The sequence below is a fragment of the Schistocerca cancellata genome, chromosome 6, assembly GCF_023864275.1.
Source record: "Schistocerca cancellata isolate TAMUIC-IGC-003103 chromosome 6, iqSchCanc2.1, whole genome shotgun sequence".
Classification (NCBI taxonomy): domain Eukaryota; kingdom Metazoa; phylum Arthropoda; class Insecta; order Orthoptera; family Acrididae; genus Schistocerca; species Schistocerca cancellata.
The window spans coordinates 725104421-725120407 of NC_064631.1; the positions used below are offsets into that span (position 1 = coordinate 725104421).

General features: G+C 44.6%; 1 protein-coding gene across 18 annotated transcripts in view; it reads left to right on the forward strand.

The window, feature by feature from the left end:
- The window catches only part of LOC126088523 (voltage-dependent L-type calcium channel subunit beta-1), a 757906-nt gene that overhangs the window by 587074 nt on the left and 154845 nt on the right, over positions 1 to 15987 (forward strand). For 17 of the 18 annotated variants that reach the window (XR_007519958.1, XR_007519952.1, XR_007519955.1 and 14 more), the window contains one exon: positions 7800 to 8034. Coding sequence is in view for 9 of the 18 variants with exons in the window: in XM_049906678.1 (XP_049762635.1) it covers positions 7800 to 8034 (235 nt within the window). In the remaining 9 variants the exon portion in view is untranslated. The remainder of the gene's footprint in view (positions 1 to 7799; positions 8035 to 15987) is intronic. The other variant, XM_049906681.1, reaches the window with a different exon arrangement.

Genomic DNA, 15987 nt, shown 5'->3' on the forward strand with positions numbered 1-15987 from the left:
TTTGTGCCTAAGAGGTCAAGTGTGTTTTCGCAACCATTTACAATTCGCGTGGGTTGGTGGACTAATTGCTCGAAATAATTTTCGGAGAAAGCATTTAGGACAATCTCGGAAGATGTTTTCAGCCTTCCACCGGTTTTGAACAAGTATTTTTGCCAACATATCGAGGGAAGGTTGAAGTCCCCACCAACTATAACCGTATGAGTGGGGTATTTATTTGTTACGAGACAAATTTTCTCTGAACTGTTCAACTATATCATCGGAGTCTGGGGGTCGGTAGGAGGAGCCAATTATTAACTTAGTTCGGCTGTTAAGTATCCGTCGTCCTCCTATTTTTCGGCACAATCCCCTTCAATGGCCATCCGCCACTACCATTCAACACGTACTTTCGTCCACATTGTGACTTAGCGGACGATGTTTCTCCGCTTACCGTATATGCAGTGTAAACCTTCGGTTGGTGCCTCTTGAAACACGAAACACTTCGGTTACCTTGTCTACGGAAGCACCCATCAAATGAACACCAACAATTTCCCGCGTTTAAATTCACTTAGCTCCGACATAATGCACTCACAACTATACAGAACATTGTTCTGGCCACGACTGGCATTCGCTACGTCTTTAGGAGTTTTCACACGTACCGTTCTTGATCATAACGAATGCGCAACCTGCAGGCATGACCAGCACCTGCATTTATGTTCAAGCGTGCACTTCTCGCAGTATATCCTATTTTTGTTCACCTCCGCGTGAATCTCGTGTAACAGGTGCTATTCCTCTTCGCGAAACATAAGTCTATTGCATAATGGGTCCGGAAGTACAAATACACTTAAGAGTCGAGTGTAACACCACACTCGACACAGCGCACGTATACTAATGGAAGTCTACATGTGCCAATGGCACGAGTATAACAGGTATAGTTTTCAGTAGCGCAGTGACCTTCTCGGCGCCATAACACTCTATCATGAGTGTTGATTTCAACTTGCCTGACTTGTTTACACGCCTCATTTTTGACATCTGTGCATTTGTGTGACCTGATACTAAATATTTCCGGCAGTGAAATTCAGATTCTCACACCTCTACCATTGAAAGAGCAGTAAAAGAAAAAAACTAAATGCGAAGTTAATGCGTTACATATCACGTCCGACATATACAGGGTGGTCCAGTGATTGTGACCGGGCAAAATATCTCACAAAATAAGCGTCAAACAAAAAAACTACAAAGAACGAAACGTGTCTAGCTTGAAGGGGAAACCAGGTGGCGCTATGGTTGGCCCGCTAGATGGCGCTGCCATAGGTCAAACGGATATCAACTGCGTTTTTTTTAAATAGGAACCCCCATTTTATTACATATTCGTGTAGTACGTAAAGAAATATGAATGTTTTAGTTGGACCACTTTTTTAGGTTTGTGATAGATGGCGCTGTAATAGTCACAAACATATGGCTCACAATTTTAGACGAACAGTTGGTAACAGGTAGGTTTTATAAATTAAAATACAGAACGAGGGAAATTTGAACATTTTATTTCGGTTATTCCAATGTGACACATGTAACTTTGTGACTATCATTTCTGAGAACGTACGCTATTACAGCGTGATTACCTGTAAATACCACATTAATACAATAAATGCTCAAAATTATGTCCGTCAGCCTCAATGCATTTGCAGGACGTGTAACGACATTCCCCTCAAGAGCGAGTAGTTCGCCTTCCGTAATGTTCGCACATGCATTGACAATGGGCTGACGCATGTTGTCAGGCGTTGTCGGTGGATCACGATAGCAAATATCCTTCAACTTTCCCCACAGTTAGAAATCCGGGGACGTCAGATCCGGTGAATGTGCAGGCCATGGTATGGTGTTTCGACGACCAATCCACCTGTCATGAAATATGATATTCGATACCGCTTCAACCGCACGCGGGCTATGTGCCGGACATCCATCATGTTGGAAGTACATCGCCATTCTGTCATGCAGTGAAACATCTTGTAGTAACATCGGTAGAACATTACGTAGGAAATCAGCATACATTGCACCATTTACACTGCCATCGATAAAATGGGGGCCAATTATCCTTCCTCCCATAATGCCGCACCATACATTAACCCGCCAAGGTCGCTGATGTTCCACTTGTCGCAGCCATCGCGGATTCTTCGTTGCCCAATAGTGCATATTATGCCGGTTTATGTTACCGCTGTTGGTGAATGACGCTTCGTCGCTAAATAGAACGCGTGCAAAAAAATCTGTCATCGTCCCGTAATTTCTCTTGTGCACAGTTGCAGAACTGCACACAACGTTCAAAGTCGTCGCCATGCAATTCCTGATGCATAGAAATATGGTACGGGTGCAATCGATGTTGATGTAGCATTCTCAACAGCGACGTTTTTGAGATTACCAATTCTCGCGCAGTTTGTCTGCTACTGATGTGCGGATTAGCCGCGACAGCAGCTAAAACATCTACTTGGGCATCATCGTTTGTTGCAGGTCGTGGTCGACGTTTCACATGTAGCTGAACACTTCCTGTTTCCTTAAATAACGTAACTATCCGGCGAACGGTCCGGACACTTGTATGATGTCGACCAAAATACCGAGCAGCATACACAGCACACGCCCGTTAGGCACTTTGATCACAATAGCCATACGTCAACACGATATCGACCTTTTTTGCAATTGGTAAACGGTCCATTTTAACACGGGTAATGTATCACGAAGCAAATACCGTCCGCACTAGCGGAATGTTATGTGATACCACGTACTTATACGTTTGTGGCTATTACAGTGCCATCTGTCACAAAGCGAAAAAAGTGGTGCAACAGAAACATTCATATTTCTTTACGTACTACACGAATATGTAATAAAAAATGGGGGTTCCTATTTTTAAAAAAACGCAGCTGATATCCGTTTGACCTATGTCAGCGCCATCTAGCGGGGCAACCATAGCGCCATCTGGTTTCCGCCTTCAAGCTAGATGAGTTTCGTTCTTTGTAGTTTTTTCGTTTGATGCTTATTTCGGGAGATATTTGTCCCGGTCACTATCAGTGGACCACCCTGTACAAACCGTCTACCTACGGTTCGTGCCGTGTCAATTATGAATGGCCATCGAATAGGTAATTACACATGAATAGGATGCTTTATAAAATATAATGCGATGTATACAAACTAAGTTTATCGGTTTCCACCAACGAATATTCCTAACTATCCATTTCACACTCATAATTTTACAATCCGCAGCCATAATATGCCAATCGAACAGCTCATAATCGCTTCTTCCGCATACCCCTCATAAACAGGGTGTTCATTTTAACTGAAGACATTGAAATATCTCAAAAACTACATCTAGTATCCAAAGAAGTTATAATTCCTACTTGTTTGTCTCGGAGAAGTACAACCAATGATACCACACTCGATTCTCCCCCCCCCCCCCCAAATGCAACCCCGTTCGTGGCTGGCAGGCAGAAAACTTTGAAATCTTCAAAGGAAACATCCGTTTTTTTTATTGCAGATTACGATTCTATGGCAAAATCTACGTACATTCAATCTGAAGCATTTTCTTCGTTCCGCCACAGATGGCGCTGTAATCGGGGGAAGAGAAATGGGTACACAATCGGAATTTACGATATGTTACTCAATGCCTTTGAATATTCAGTGGCACATGGGACTCCATCTCCATGATGAGATGGTAGGACAGGTCAGCATTTCATAAATTCTAATTGGAAATGGCGTTGGCAACATTGTATTCCTCAGACATATCGAACAGGGAAGTAATGCTACTCTACTGTTCCAGTTAGAGCGAGTGTTCGAACGCAGTCCACCAACTTCAGTTCACTTAGTGATCTGCTTTTCAGATGACCGTAAACAGGACATAAGCATATCTGCGGGAATGTCAGCAGAGGCGTTTCTGATCCGGTCTACGGTGTCTGTCTTCACGTCCTGTTGACACTCGCTGGTACACCTTATCTTTTAAATATCCCCACAGAAAGGAATCCGGCGGCGTCAAATCTGGCGACCTAGCGGGCCAATTAATAAGGCCACATCTGCCGATCCACCGACAATCAAATACCTCCAGTGCTTCAATTGCGTAATGTATTCTGAAACCACATGAGTTGTCGAATATCCAGGGCAATATCCTGCAGTTGTACCGGTAGCTCCTGTTCCAAAATCGTTCGATATTTGTGTCGATTCAGCGTGCTGTCGATAAAATACGGACCAGTGAGTTCGTGCCCCCACGATTTCACACGATACGTCAACCGACCAGGGATGTCGATAGTCAACTTGTCTTAACCAGTGGGGAATGTCTACACTCCAGTAATGCCTGTTATGCCGGTTAAGTCTACCATGGGTTGTTACTGTAGATTCATCGGAAAATATTACCTCGGCAAAGAACATGGCGGTCGTCTGCACTACCCTGAGATGGAAATCGGCCCCATAATGTTCTTGAAGCAGTGACACGTGGGGTGGATGATACGAGGACGCAGTATTGTGATAACACTACCTCCGGACATACTGAAATCGTGGTGTAAATGCCGGGCGCTTGCCGTGGGTTTTGTTGCACTGCCGCTAGTACAGCTATTTCATTACCTCTTCTGTAACACATTTGCTTCGTTTCCTTTTGCAGGTCTGTGCGCTGCCATCAGATATAAAATCGTTCACAACTCTGTAAAAGAACGAACGAGAACGAGATTACTCTGGAAAACGCTCGACGTTCAAGGCAACAGTAGCCTCAACATTTCTCCTACATTCTCCGTAAATCAGAATCATTTCAATTTTTCTTCTGTGCTTGCAACGTTCATCGCCCACTCGCACGTCTGTTCTCAAGATGATATATAGGTGTGCAGGCAATGAACACTGCGCAAGTATTGTAATGTTTAAAGTCGCTATCGGCACTACGTCTGCACGGTACGTGATAATGCTCCCACTGTACTGCCTGTTCTGGTTCATGGTAGTTCGCTACACGGCCACGGTGTTGCGTCTCGTAGTCCCCTCTTCGATATGTCTGAGGAATACAACATTGCAATGGAGTTTCCAACTACAAGTTATGAAATACTGGCCTGCCCTACCCTCCCAGCGTGGAGGTGGGGTCCCACGCGCCATTGGATATCCAAGGGCCATTGAGTAGCATGTCATAATTTCCGATTGTGTACCCATTTCTCTTCCTCCGATTACAACCCCATTGCGGCGAAACGAAGGAAATGCTTGAGACAAAACCTATGTAGATTTTGCCGTATAATCGCGATCTGCAATGAAAAGGGGGGTTCCCATTGAAGATTTCAAAGTTGTCCCCCACCCCCCGCCACCCACGCATGGGATGGGTTGGCGGGTCGAGTGTGGTATCGCTGGATGTCCCGCTCCGAGACAAACAAATTGGAATTATAACTTTTTTTTAATCCGATGTAAAGCTTTCGAGATATTTCAGTGTCTTCAGTAGAAATGAACACCCTTTATATGATTATTAATTATTAATCACTCGACTTCTTAATGTAGCTATTCCTCTTAGCGCCGTTTCTATCTTTTACTACAACACATCCGCATTTCGGACGTGGAAAACACAGCAATCGCCTTAACCTGATTTCTTAGAAACTTCGCAGAGTGGAAGAGGGCGGTTAGAATAATTAAACACGTGTCTCGGCTTAACCGTAAATACTCGACCGTTTCTGAGAAAATGACGGTCAGAGTTTTCGACGTAATTTAGATGCCTCTGAGCACACCCTAATCTCAGCCGAAATGGCGCCACACTGGCTACCTTTGCCGCTTCTAAGCTTTGCGCCCTCTGTTCTAAGCCTCATTATTATTTTTATTTTTCCTTTACCTACCCAAATAAATAACAGATTACAGCACGAATGTTTTCCAGTTTATATTGAAATAAAATTGTCTATATTTGTCTACCAATTGATATCTGGTGCATGAAATGAAAATGATAAACACAAAATGAATGAGAAAATTATTTGAAATTGTTTTCGATGACATTCCTGTAGTGTATCTTAACTCAGTCATTTGCAAGCGCCAGTTTTCGGTAAAGTGATCCGTTATGCGTGGTTCACCGCGGAATTGTTTCCAACGCATGAAATCTTCAGCAATTTAATAGCGTTTATTTAACGAGTGATATTCATAAGAAAAGAATGTCATTGCGGCAAATTTGCCTTCACACGATGCTCGTGGTGTTTGGAATGCCTATGCTTGGAATGTTTCTACGTTCGGTATCATACAAGAAAACGCACCAAATCTTCCTGAAGGGTAAACATAAGAATAAACTACGAGGATTAATGTAGGAATTGATATAAGAATGAAGTAAAAGCTTATGAGAATTTAAAGAGATTGTAACCCGTGAAAAATCGAACAACATATACTATATAATAAATGTATGGCACTTATTGTGAAACCCAGTTGTAACTTTACAATTAATATAATGCCTTTGTATACCTTAGCTTGATAAGAAGCATTCCTGTAGTACGTTTTCACGGACAAAGGTAGATAATTAAAAAAATGAAATAAATAAAAACAATAATCGGTTCTCGAACACGGGACGCTAAACTGAGAGGGCTAGGTGCGAGCCACTAGGCCGCCATTTCGGCTGAGAGTATCGCACGCTAAAAGATAGAGTCGATGCCATAGACATATTCAGGAACTGAAAGACGCCATCATGCAAGTCAAATGAGTTTGCAAACACACTAAAAACAGAATATCATAGACTTATGTGATTAGTAAATTGTAAGAACTGTTTAGAATCCTTATCTTGTAGCAACAGATGTATGCTGTTTTCATGCTTTTCATGGTGTTGTGACGAGAATGAACATCGTAAATTCTAGTATTTAATCAATTCATAATATCCATAAATCATTAAAATACCACATAACAATGCAAAGAGCGTCAATTTCTGTTTATTGACGTGGATTAGAGCGAAACTTCTCACGTGATTATTTCCAATTTCTCCGTCATGTGACTGACAAGGAGCCATAGCTCACGGTTCCAGAGTGCCTGAAGAAACGCATTATTCCATAGCTTCCTTTTATTAATAAATACACTTTAGAAGATTGATCTTTAAACTACAACTGACGTCATCTGATGCTATCTATTAAATCAGCAACATATACATCGATCATAGTCTCATACACACCGCTGCAGTGCCAGAAATAATCTCTGGTGTGATAATCACGCAGTCCCAGAAAAACAGACAAATCTCAGTACAGACAACACTGGAATATTTGTTAATTATGTATGTAGTTAGTTTTAGCTCGTTAACTGAAACTTCCTTTCCAAACACACACCCTAGTATTTGCGTTTATTTAGGAAATCCATGGAAAAACCTAAACCTGAACTGTCGGGCGGAGAAGGTAAGCCTCTTCTTTCTCAAAGCGATGCCAACGCCTTAAACATTACACCGTTTCGTTCAGTAATGTTCAGGAAAAATTTCTCACTTTCTTTATTGTTTCTTCTATACGTAAGATGAACAACAGTAGAAATGAGATCCAGCGGCGGTTTATAACCTTCATAGTGTGAGCTTACCGCTGGCCGCTGTGGCCGAGCGGTTCTAGGCGCTTCAGTCCGGAATCGCGCTGCTGCTACGGTCACAGGTTCGAATCCTGCCTCGGGCATGGATGTGTGTGATGTCCTTATGTTAGTTACGTTGAAGTAGTTCTAAGCCTACGGGACTGACGACCTCAGGTGTTAAATCCCATAGTGCTTAGAGCCCTTTCAACCATTTGTAAGCTTGCTTCTGTTGTTTGTCCAGTCACGTTAGCCGCATAGCTTTCCAATGTGTATGTTATTGACGATAAGCAGCAACATGGCCTGATGGTGGTTTTTGTGTCCCGCAGGAGAAGTACGACAACAACTGGTGGATCGGCCGGCTGGTGAAGGAAGGCAGCGACGTGGGCTTCATCCCGTCTCCCGCGAAGCTAGAGAACCTGCGGCTGCAGCAGAGCCAGGCGCGTAACTCCAAGCTGTACTCGTCCAAGACGTCGTCGTCCAGTAACCTAGGTGCGCTAGTCAACGATGTGCTCGCCTCCTCTAAGAGTGCCAACTCGCGCGGATCCACCCCTCCCACCCCTGGTACGTGGCTGCGTGGCGCCCGCCGACACTCGCACACACTGCTACACTACACTACACTGCGCCCACTCACCGCTTCTTATTGGTTCTTCTTGCGTTCTAATCCGACGCCGCCGCCTCGCACAGCGCCGCTGCCGCCTCAGCGTGTTACCTGCACCGTGGGTTGCGTATCGATTACGGTTGTTTCAATGTGGGGATTTTTGCGACCGAGAATCGATTCCGAATGTGGGTCGACTTCAAGTTCAGATCGAGTTCGACTGTTTGTCGACTTACATCGTGGGTCGATTGTCATTGCGGGTCGCATCAGTTAGGACTGGCCATCCGTTGGGGACCAAGATCGATAGTAGGACTGAGGATCGTAGTTACCGAAATTGATAACTGAGGGGAATCGAATTTAAGAGACAATAATCTCAGCTCCAAAGACGTCTTGTAAAGCTGAAACATTAATATGGTTATTTACGCTACTATTCTCTGTTATGAAAACAAATCACCGCATCATTACCAAATTATCTTCTCCACATTTTCCTCAAGTATGTGGGCTGGCAGAAACGACCGTTACTGTTTCCGACTGGCCTACAGTAATGTAGAACCGATAGCCGAATATGGTTCTTTCCTTTCCTTTTCTTCTTCTTCGCCGCTGATTTCTCGTTTGTATTCAGAGACCCGGGGTTAACCTGACCTGAGCAAAGCAGATACGTCGATGTGCGCTATTTTAAAGTACAGGGTGATTCAAAAAGAATACCACAACTTTAAAAATGTGTATTTAATGAAAGAAACATAATATAACCTTCTGTTATACATCATTACAAAGAGTATTTAAACAGGTTTTTTTTCACTCAAAAACAAGTTCAGAGATGTTCAATATGGCCCCCTCCAGACACTCGAGCAATATCAACCCGATACTCCAACTCGTTCCACACTCTCTGTAGCATATCAGGCGTAACAGTTTGGATAGCTGCTGTTGTTTCTCGTTTCAAATCATCAATGGTGGCTGGGAGAGGTGGCCGAAACACCATATCCCTAACATACCCCCATAAGAAGTCGATTTTCCTGGGCTGCGAACAAATGCTTGCTGGATGCGTACTACATTTTAATCACTCGTTCTCGGCCGTCCGGAACTTTTCCCTTTGCACAAACACCCATTCTCTGTAAACTGTTTATACCAACGTTTAATACACCACCTATCAGGAGGTTTAACACCATACTTCGTTCGAAATGCACGCTGAACAACTGTCGTCGATTCACTTCTGCCGTACTCAATAACACAAAAAGCTTTCTGTTGAGCGGTCGCCATCTTAGCATCAACTGACGCTGATACCTAGTCAATAGCGCCTCAAGCGAACAAATGTACAACTAAATGAAACTTTATAGCTCCCTTAATTCGCCGACAGATAGTGCTTAGCTCTGCCTTTTGTCGTTGCAGAGTTTTAAATTCCTAAAGTTGTGGTATTCTTTTTGAATCACCCTGTACATAACATTGCAAACTATACATCACAATTCCAAACTTATTTAATTTTTTTCTGTGGAAAAAAATGATGGCATGGCCCGTCACTATCAAGCACGTAGTTCCACATGATTCGACTTAAACATGGAAATTATGAAGTATCATAACAGTATTAACAAGACATGAAGTCTATGTGAAATGCGAGTGAAACTGTTGTGAGGGCAAGAATACAGTATTCCCTGATGAGAGACACAATAAATTCCGGCCAAAATAAAAGCGCAGAGGAATACCGACAACACTGTTAGTAGTGAGTGCCAGCCACAGACAGTTTACACTGACAATCTAGAACATTAAGACCACCGACCTACTATCGACATAAACTCGCCCAGGCTAGTCAGACATACGCACGGTGCACGAGGTATGAGTGAGCGATAGGAGCGCCACCTCACGAGGAATCACTGCTACTCAGGCACACGCACACCAGTGAGCGCGCTGCGCCTGTGTAGGATGGGGAAGGCGCGCGATCTTTCTGGGTTTGAGCGAGGGCAGATTGTGACGGCGCAGAGGCTCGGCACGAGCATTTCGAAAACTGCGCGACTAGTCGGCTGTTGGAGGATTGCTGTGGCGAGCGTCTTCAACACGTGGCGAAACCAAGTCCAGCTGTCGTGGGGTCGGTGGGCCACCGCTCATTACAGACATCGAATATCGTAGGCTGCGCTGACTGGTAAAACAGGACAGGCGGCGAACTGTGGCGCAACTAACACCAGACTTTAATAGTGGACAGTGTACAGATGCGTCTGAACACCGAAAACTCCAAATGATAGGTCCCTCAGCCAATGTTAACACCACGGCCCTGGCACCTACGAGTGAAATGGGCAGGTGACTATCGATACCGGACGTCGGCGCAGTTGCAGAGAGTTACACGATCAGATGAAATCGCGATACCTTCTCCATCACGCCTATGGGAAGGTGCGATTCCGTCGTCTTCCAGGGGAACAGCCCCTTGTCAACTGTGCTGCGGGACGAAGACGAGCTGGCGACGGCTCTATTACGCTCCGCGGAACATTCACGTGGGCACCCGTGGGTCAAGTGGGGCTCGTGCGAGGCTCCCTGACGCCCGAGTAGTACCGTACACTGGTTGCAGGCCTCTTCGTGACGGTCACGTTTCCCTACGGCAGCGGCATTTTTCAGCAAGATAATGAGCCATTTCACAAGGCCAGGAGTGTGATGGAGTGGTTCGAGCAACACATTGGCGAGTTCCAATCGATGTGCTAGTCCCCCAACTCGGCAGCTCTGAACCCGATCGAACACACCTGGGATGTGATGGAACGTGGCATCAGAACTCACCGCCCCCTCCCCGGAATCTACGGACATTAGGTGACTTGTGTGCGCAAAGGTGGCGACCTAGCGAGGCCTCTTTGCTTCCGTGCTACGACGCGGCGCCGCTGACATCCGTGCGGCCACAGTGTTCTGGCTGATCAGTGTCTATCTGACAGCGCAACATTCAAGCTAAGTGAATCTTGTAGGCCTACGCCTCAAGCATCAACATCATCTATTAATATACGATAATCTACTTCAGTGTGAAGGTATTTCAGAATCTAACGACAGGCCGATTGCTCTGTAAAGTATAATATTGTAGCAGAGGGTTATTACAAACCACTGAAAAGGGTTTGCTAATGTCCTGTAGCCGTATTGTAGGGCAAAGTATTACTGGTTTTGTAGTCATACAGAGAAACTACCTTGCTCATTCCACAGATGTCACGTCCGTAGTAAATTCATCCCAAACTGTGGGTAACATATTCATTCAGATGTGGTCAAAGGCATCGTTGATGCGAGTTCGTATTCTTTTGTACGTATCCTGATGAAGATGACGCAAGTGTCGAATAATTTACATAAGAAACACAGGTGATCATGGAGTCAATAATGTAAATTTCTTAACAGTGTCGCGAATATGATAAATTTATGAGTTTCCCAGAATTGTCTTTATAAATTCATAAATGTCGATATAAAGTGGAGTAGGCACCGCACTGTTGGTAGGTTAAGCCCACGTTTTCGGTCTGTAGTTGGAAAGTGCCAGTTTTGAAGCACATATTGACAGTCCTCTGCCCAGTAAAAAGTTCTATAAACTTCAAGCCTTAAGATCGCACAGAACGCATCAACACTTCGAGTACGTAGAATGTTCTTCTCGATAATGCACGGACATTGCGCTTGTTTACTGTAACACAAAAATACTGGATCATCCTCTTTGTATTCTGGTGGCAAATGTTGTATCAGGTGCAAAGGTGCCTGTTTCGTTTCAGTCAGATCTTGCAGTCTGTTGAGGAATGACGAGCTTTCTAGTTCTGTTCGTCGACACCTGTGAGCTATATAGGAACTGACTCACATGCGCCCATCTTTTGCTCTAGTCCTTTTTCATTTTTTTCTCGTTACAAACATCCTCTTGCGGTAAACTGAACATTCCATCTCCGAGTAAAGTTGACATTATGTGCATCTTCACGAAACATCTTTCAGAAGAGTTGTTGTATTATTTTCATAATTCAATGGGAATGAAAACCAAATGCAGTATAAGGTTTCTCAGCACGCATCGGCTTTTTACTAACGGCTACGCTTCTGTAAAGGAAAAAAGAAACTGCAACGACAAAATAAAACATTTCGTGTTTCACGCGATCACTGCAATGTTCTGCGATATATAGGAAAACCACAGCGAAAATCAGAAATGCTTTATTTCCAACATGTAGCTAAAGCTTCCAGCGACATCTCTACGTAGTCCCCGCACCGATTTAGACATTTGTCGTATCGTGGTACGAACTTTTCCAGTATCTTCGTCATACACTGCTTGTGCATTCCTCCAGTTCTTTACGCTGATCTTCAGCTCGTTGTCTGTTCCAAAATGCTGTCCTCATAGCCAGCGGTTCATGGGAGCAAAGAGATGAAAATCGGAGGTAGCCAAGTCCGGGCTGTAGGGACGGTGATCAAACACTTCCCATCGATAATGCTGCAGGAGCGTCTTTGTTGTAACTGCATCGTGCAGCCGAGCATTGTCACGAATAAGGAGGGTGTCTGGTGACAACATTTCTCTTCGCTAGTTCTGAACTGCCCTTCGTACACGATTTTCCTGACTCGCCCGATCCACTCCGTCAACAGGAGCATCGGTTGACACCAGCTTTCTTCCCCGATCGACTACATAATGGACGTCTGTACGTCCTCCTTCGAAGTTCCTGCAGCGCTGTCGCCCTTCGCTATAACGAATGACAGTTACATTATGTGGACTGCGTGAAATCAAGTGGGACCTCTCAGTGTGGAGAAATCTAACGACAGCACGCACTCCACACTCGGTGGAAGGCACCGCTGCTCTGAGGCATCTTTACGTGCGCTCAGAACCGAAAACTGCGACGTGGCGCCATCGACGGGCATTCTAGAAAGACACTGCGCAACACGTCTACGCAAAGTTCCATCCGATTTCCTCTGTGGTTTTCGTGTCGACTGATCTGACCTTGAAAAAACGTAGAAATCGTAAAAATTCAGGTAATACAGATACTGAACAGCGGTGTAATAGCTTCAGGCATTTCCGATCAAGCGTTCAACTTCCTCATTACATTATTAGAAATAGAACAGTCAGTGTCTGACGTAAGTTTCAGGTTTTGCGGACTTTCTTCGGAGTCGATAGTAGCTGCGTTGAGGCGGAATATGTGTTGGGGGGGGGGGCGGAGGCTTTGACATGCAGTTAATCCTGAGGCAGAAAATGATGTCGGATAATACAGGCGGTGGTTGTCTGAAGGAGAGGAGAGGAGAGGGCGACGCTTGCGTGGCGGCGTGGATCGAGTATGGGAGCCGGCAGCCAGGGCGCCGCCCCCGTCCGCCCCCCGGGGCAGCGGGGGCGGCGGCGGCGGGGAGACGGCCGCTACAACCCTCTGGACTCGCACACTCTCTGGCGGGATAGTAGATAGGCCAGTTCTGTAGCGCTTATATTCCGTACTGTCAGCATCCAAATATTTCTCCGTTCTTTCTAACATGAAGTAGCTACCAATGATTCTGAGTGAAAACAGGTAGTACGCAATACATTCAGCCCATGCACACACACACACACACACACACACACACACACACACACACACACACACACACACACACTTTTTTATTGCAACCCCTTGATTCCGAACAAGGGTTTCGTGAGGTTTGACATGGTTGTAAGGCAAATACCTCAACTGATAATTCCCGCCGGCCTGTGTCCGAGCGGTTCTAGGCGCTTCACTTTGGAACCGCGTGACCGCTACGGTCGCAGGTTCGAATCCTGCCTCGGGCATGGATGTGTGTGATGCCCTTAGGTTAGGTAGGTTTAAGTAGTTTTAAGTCCTAGGGGACTCATGACCTCAGATCTCAAGTCCCATAGTGCTCAGAGCCATTTGAACCATTTGATAATTCCCTCACGTTTATTCCCGATTGGGAACTCTTGTCTTCCACTACCACCTCGCCTGGTAGTTGGCTGAAAAGAACCGGTGATTTTATAATGGGCGTGGTCTCATAGGGCTATGTCCACTCCTTGTAGGAAAAAAAATTTAAAAAGAGTTGGTCATACTCATCTTTCACGTAAGTGTCAAATGGAGTGGTTTTTTTTCTGTAACAGTAATAAACTGTTCAAATCTACTACCATTTTTTCCCCTTTGTTCACCACGCGAAGAAGTTGGAGATAACTTCAGCTGTGTTACATACAGTCTTCTCAGATATAAGCGTTTGATGGTATCGAGAAAGATACAATCATCACCTTTACGAAACAGGTTATACTTTAGTCAGCCACCACGTCCTCCCGGTGCTGCATTTGCTCCAGCAAGTTCCCGGTTCCACATGGCAGCCTTAAACTAGGCAGCCTTAAACTAGTTACTGCACTTCGATATATTCTTGAAAGTCCGCAGCTCGTGGTCTTGCGGTAGCGTTCTCGCTTCCCGCGCATGGCGTCCCGGGTTCGATTCCCGGCGGGGTCAGCGATTTTCTCTACCCCGTGATGACTGTGTGTTGTGTGTGTGTCTTTCATCATCATTTCATCATCATTGACTCACAGGTCGCAGAAGTGGCGTCAACTAAAAAGAAAGGACTTGCAATACGGCGGCCGAACTTCCCCCGCATGCGGCCTCCCGGCCCACAATGCCATACGATCATTTCATTTCAGTATTCCTCTGGCCTTCAATAATTTATTTATTTCAGTCTTCTATGGCTCTTTTTTTCTTTCCTCGATATCTGTTTCACATATTTTTATCCTCTTCTGCCTGTATTATTTTCCCCTCCCACAGTTGCTTTCTTTTCGGTATTCCCATTGCTCACTTTCTACTTGCATACAGTGCTATGCTTCAGATACACATCGTCATAAATTTCATATCAGTTCTATATCCTGCTGGAGTCTTTCCCACTTGCACAAGTTACCTCTAAGGTTTCTTGCTTAACATAAATTGTACCCCTTATTGACCAGTTTTGGTGTCGATCGAGTCAGTATTGTGTCTCCGACTGGCCCCCATCGCGATCGTTTCAGCTTTATTCATTCGTAAACTGAACTCCATGCTAAGTAGCACCGTAATTCCAGTTCCTCTAAGTCTTCTTACGGTTAGGAATAGTAAGACGCCTGCGAAACTTACCATTGGCTGCTGACATCCTTGCATCCTTTTTTTTTCATGAACTTTTGTACGACTTACTTGCTTTTGCGACGCACGAGTCAAACAACAGCGGAAATAGGCTACTACTCTACATGACACCATCGTTAATACAGTTATGTCTTGCTAGTTGCGTCCACTCATTTAATACCACTTGCTTCTTGCAAATTTCCTGAACAGTCACATGTCTCTGCTTACCACCATTCACTGCAGTATGATAGTAATATTAGAAGTACCCTCTGCCATACACTGTAAGGTAGCTTGCGGAGTATGAATGATGTAGTATCTAGAACATCTTCCAAATTATAAGATCCAAATTTTTCTCTAGGTATCCAAATGTTCGGAATATGTACCAGTTTTCCTCGATTCTCTCTCCCGTTATTAAGTGCAAGGTCATAAATGTTTCTCTAGTACTTTAATTTCCTGTGACTTTCACCCTGTACTTCGGGTGTTTTAACCCATCACTGTCCTCGCTTTCCCAGTAAAGAGTCACTGACGCACTTACACAATATACTATATAGGCCCCGAAGTAATTAGAAATTTTCCTCTGATTTACAAAGAATACTTTTAAACGGCCATTATGCACTTACGACAACGAGAGTCTTAATTCAGACAACTAGTTGTCTTAAAGCGCAAATCATGAATGCCTCCTTCGTACTGCACGTAATTTGTTTTCAAACGAGGATGTGGACATTCACATATCCAAAGTTCTTTTTTAGGGCTATATATCTGTCTGTCACGAAACAAAGAGAACCTCCCAGAATCACGCACTTACAAGTCAGCTGAACGTGTAACGTTGGAACACTGAGCAACTGATAAGGACACACAGAACTCTATCCCCGACAGGTAATTAAAAGGATGTAATGTAGCAGA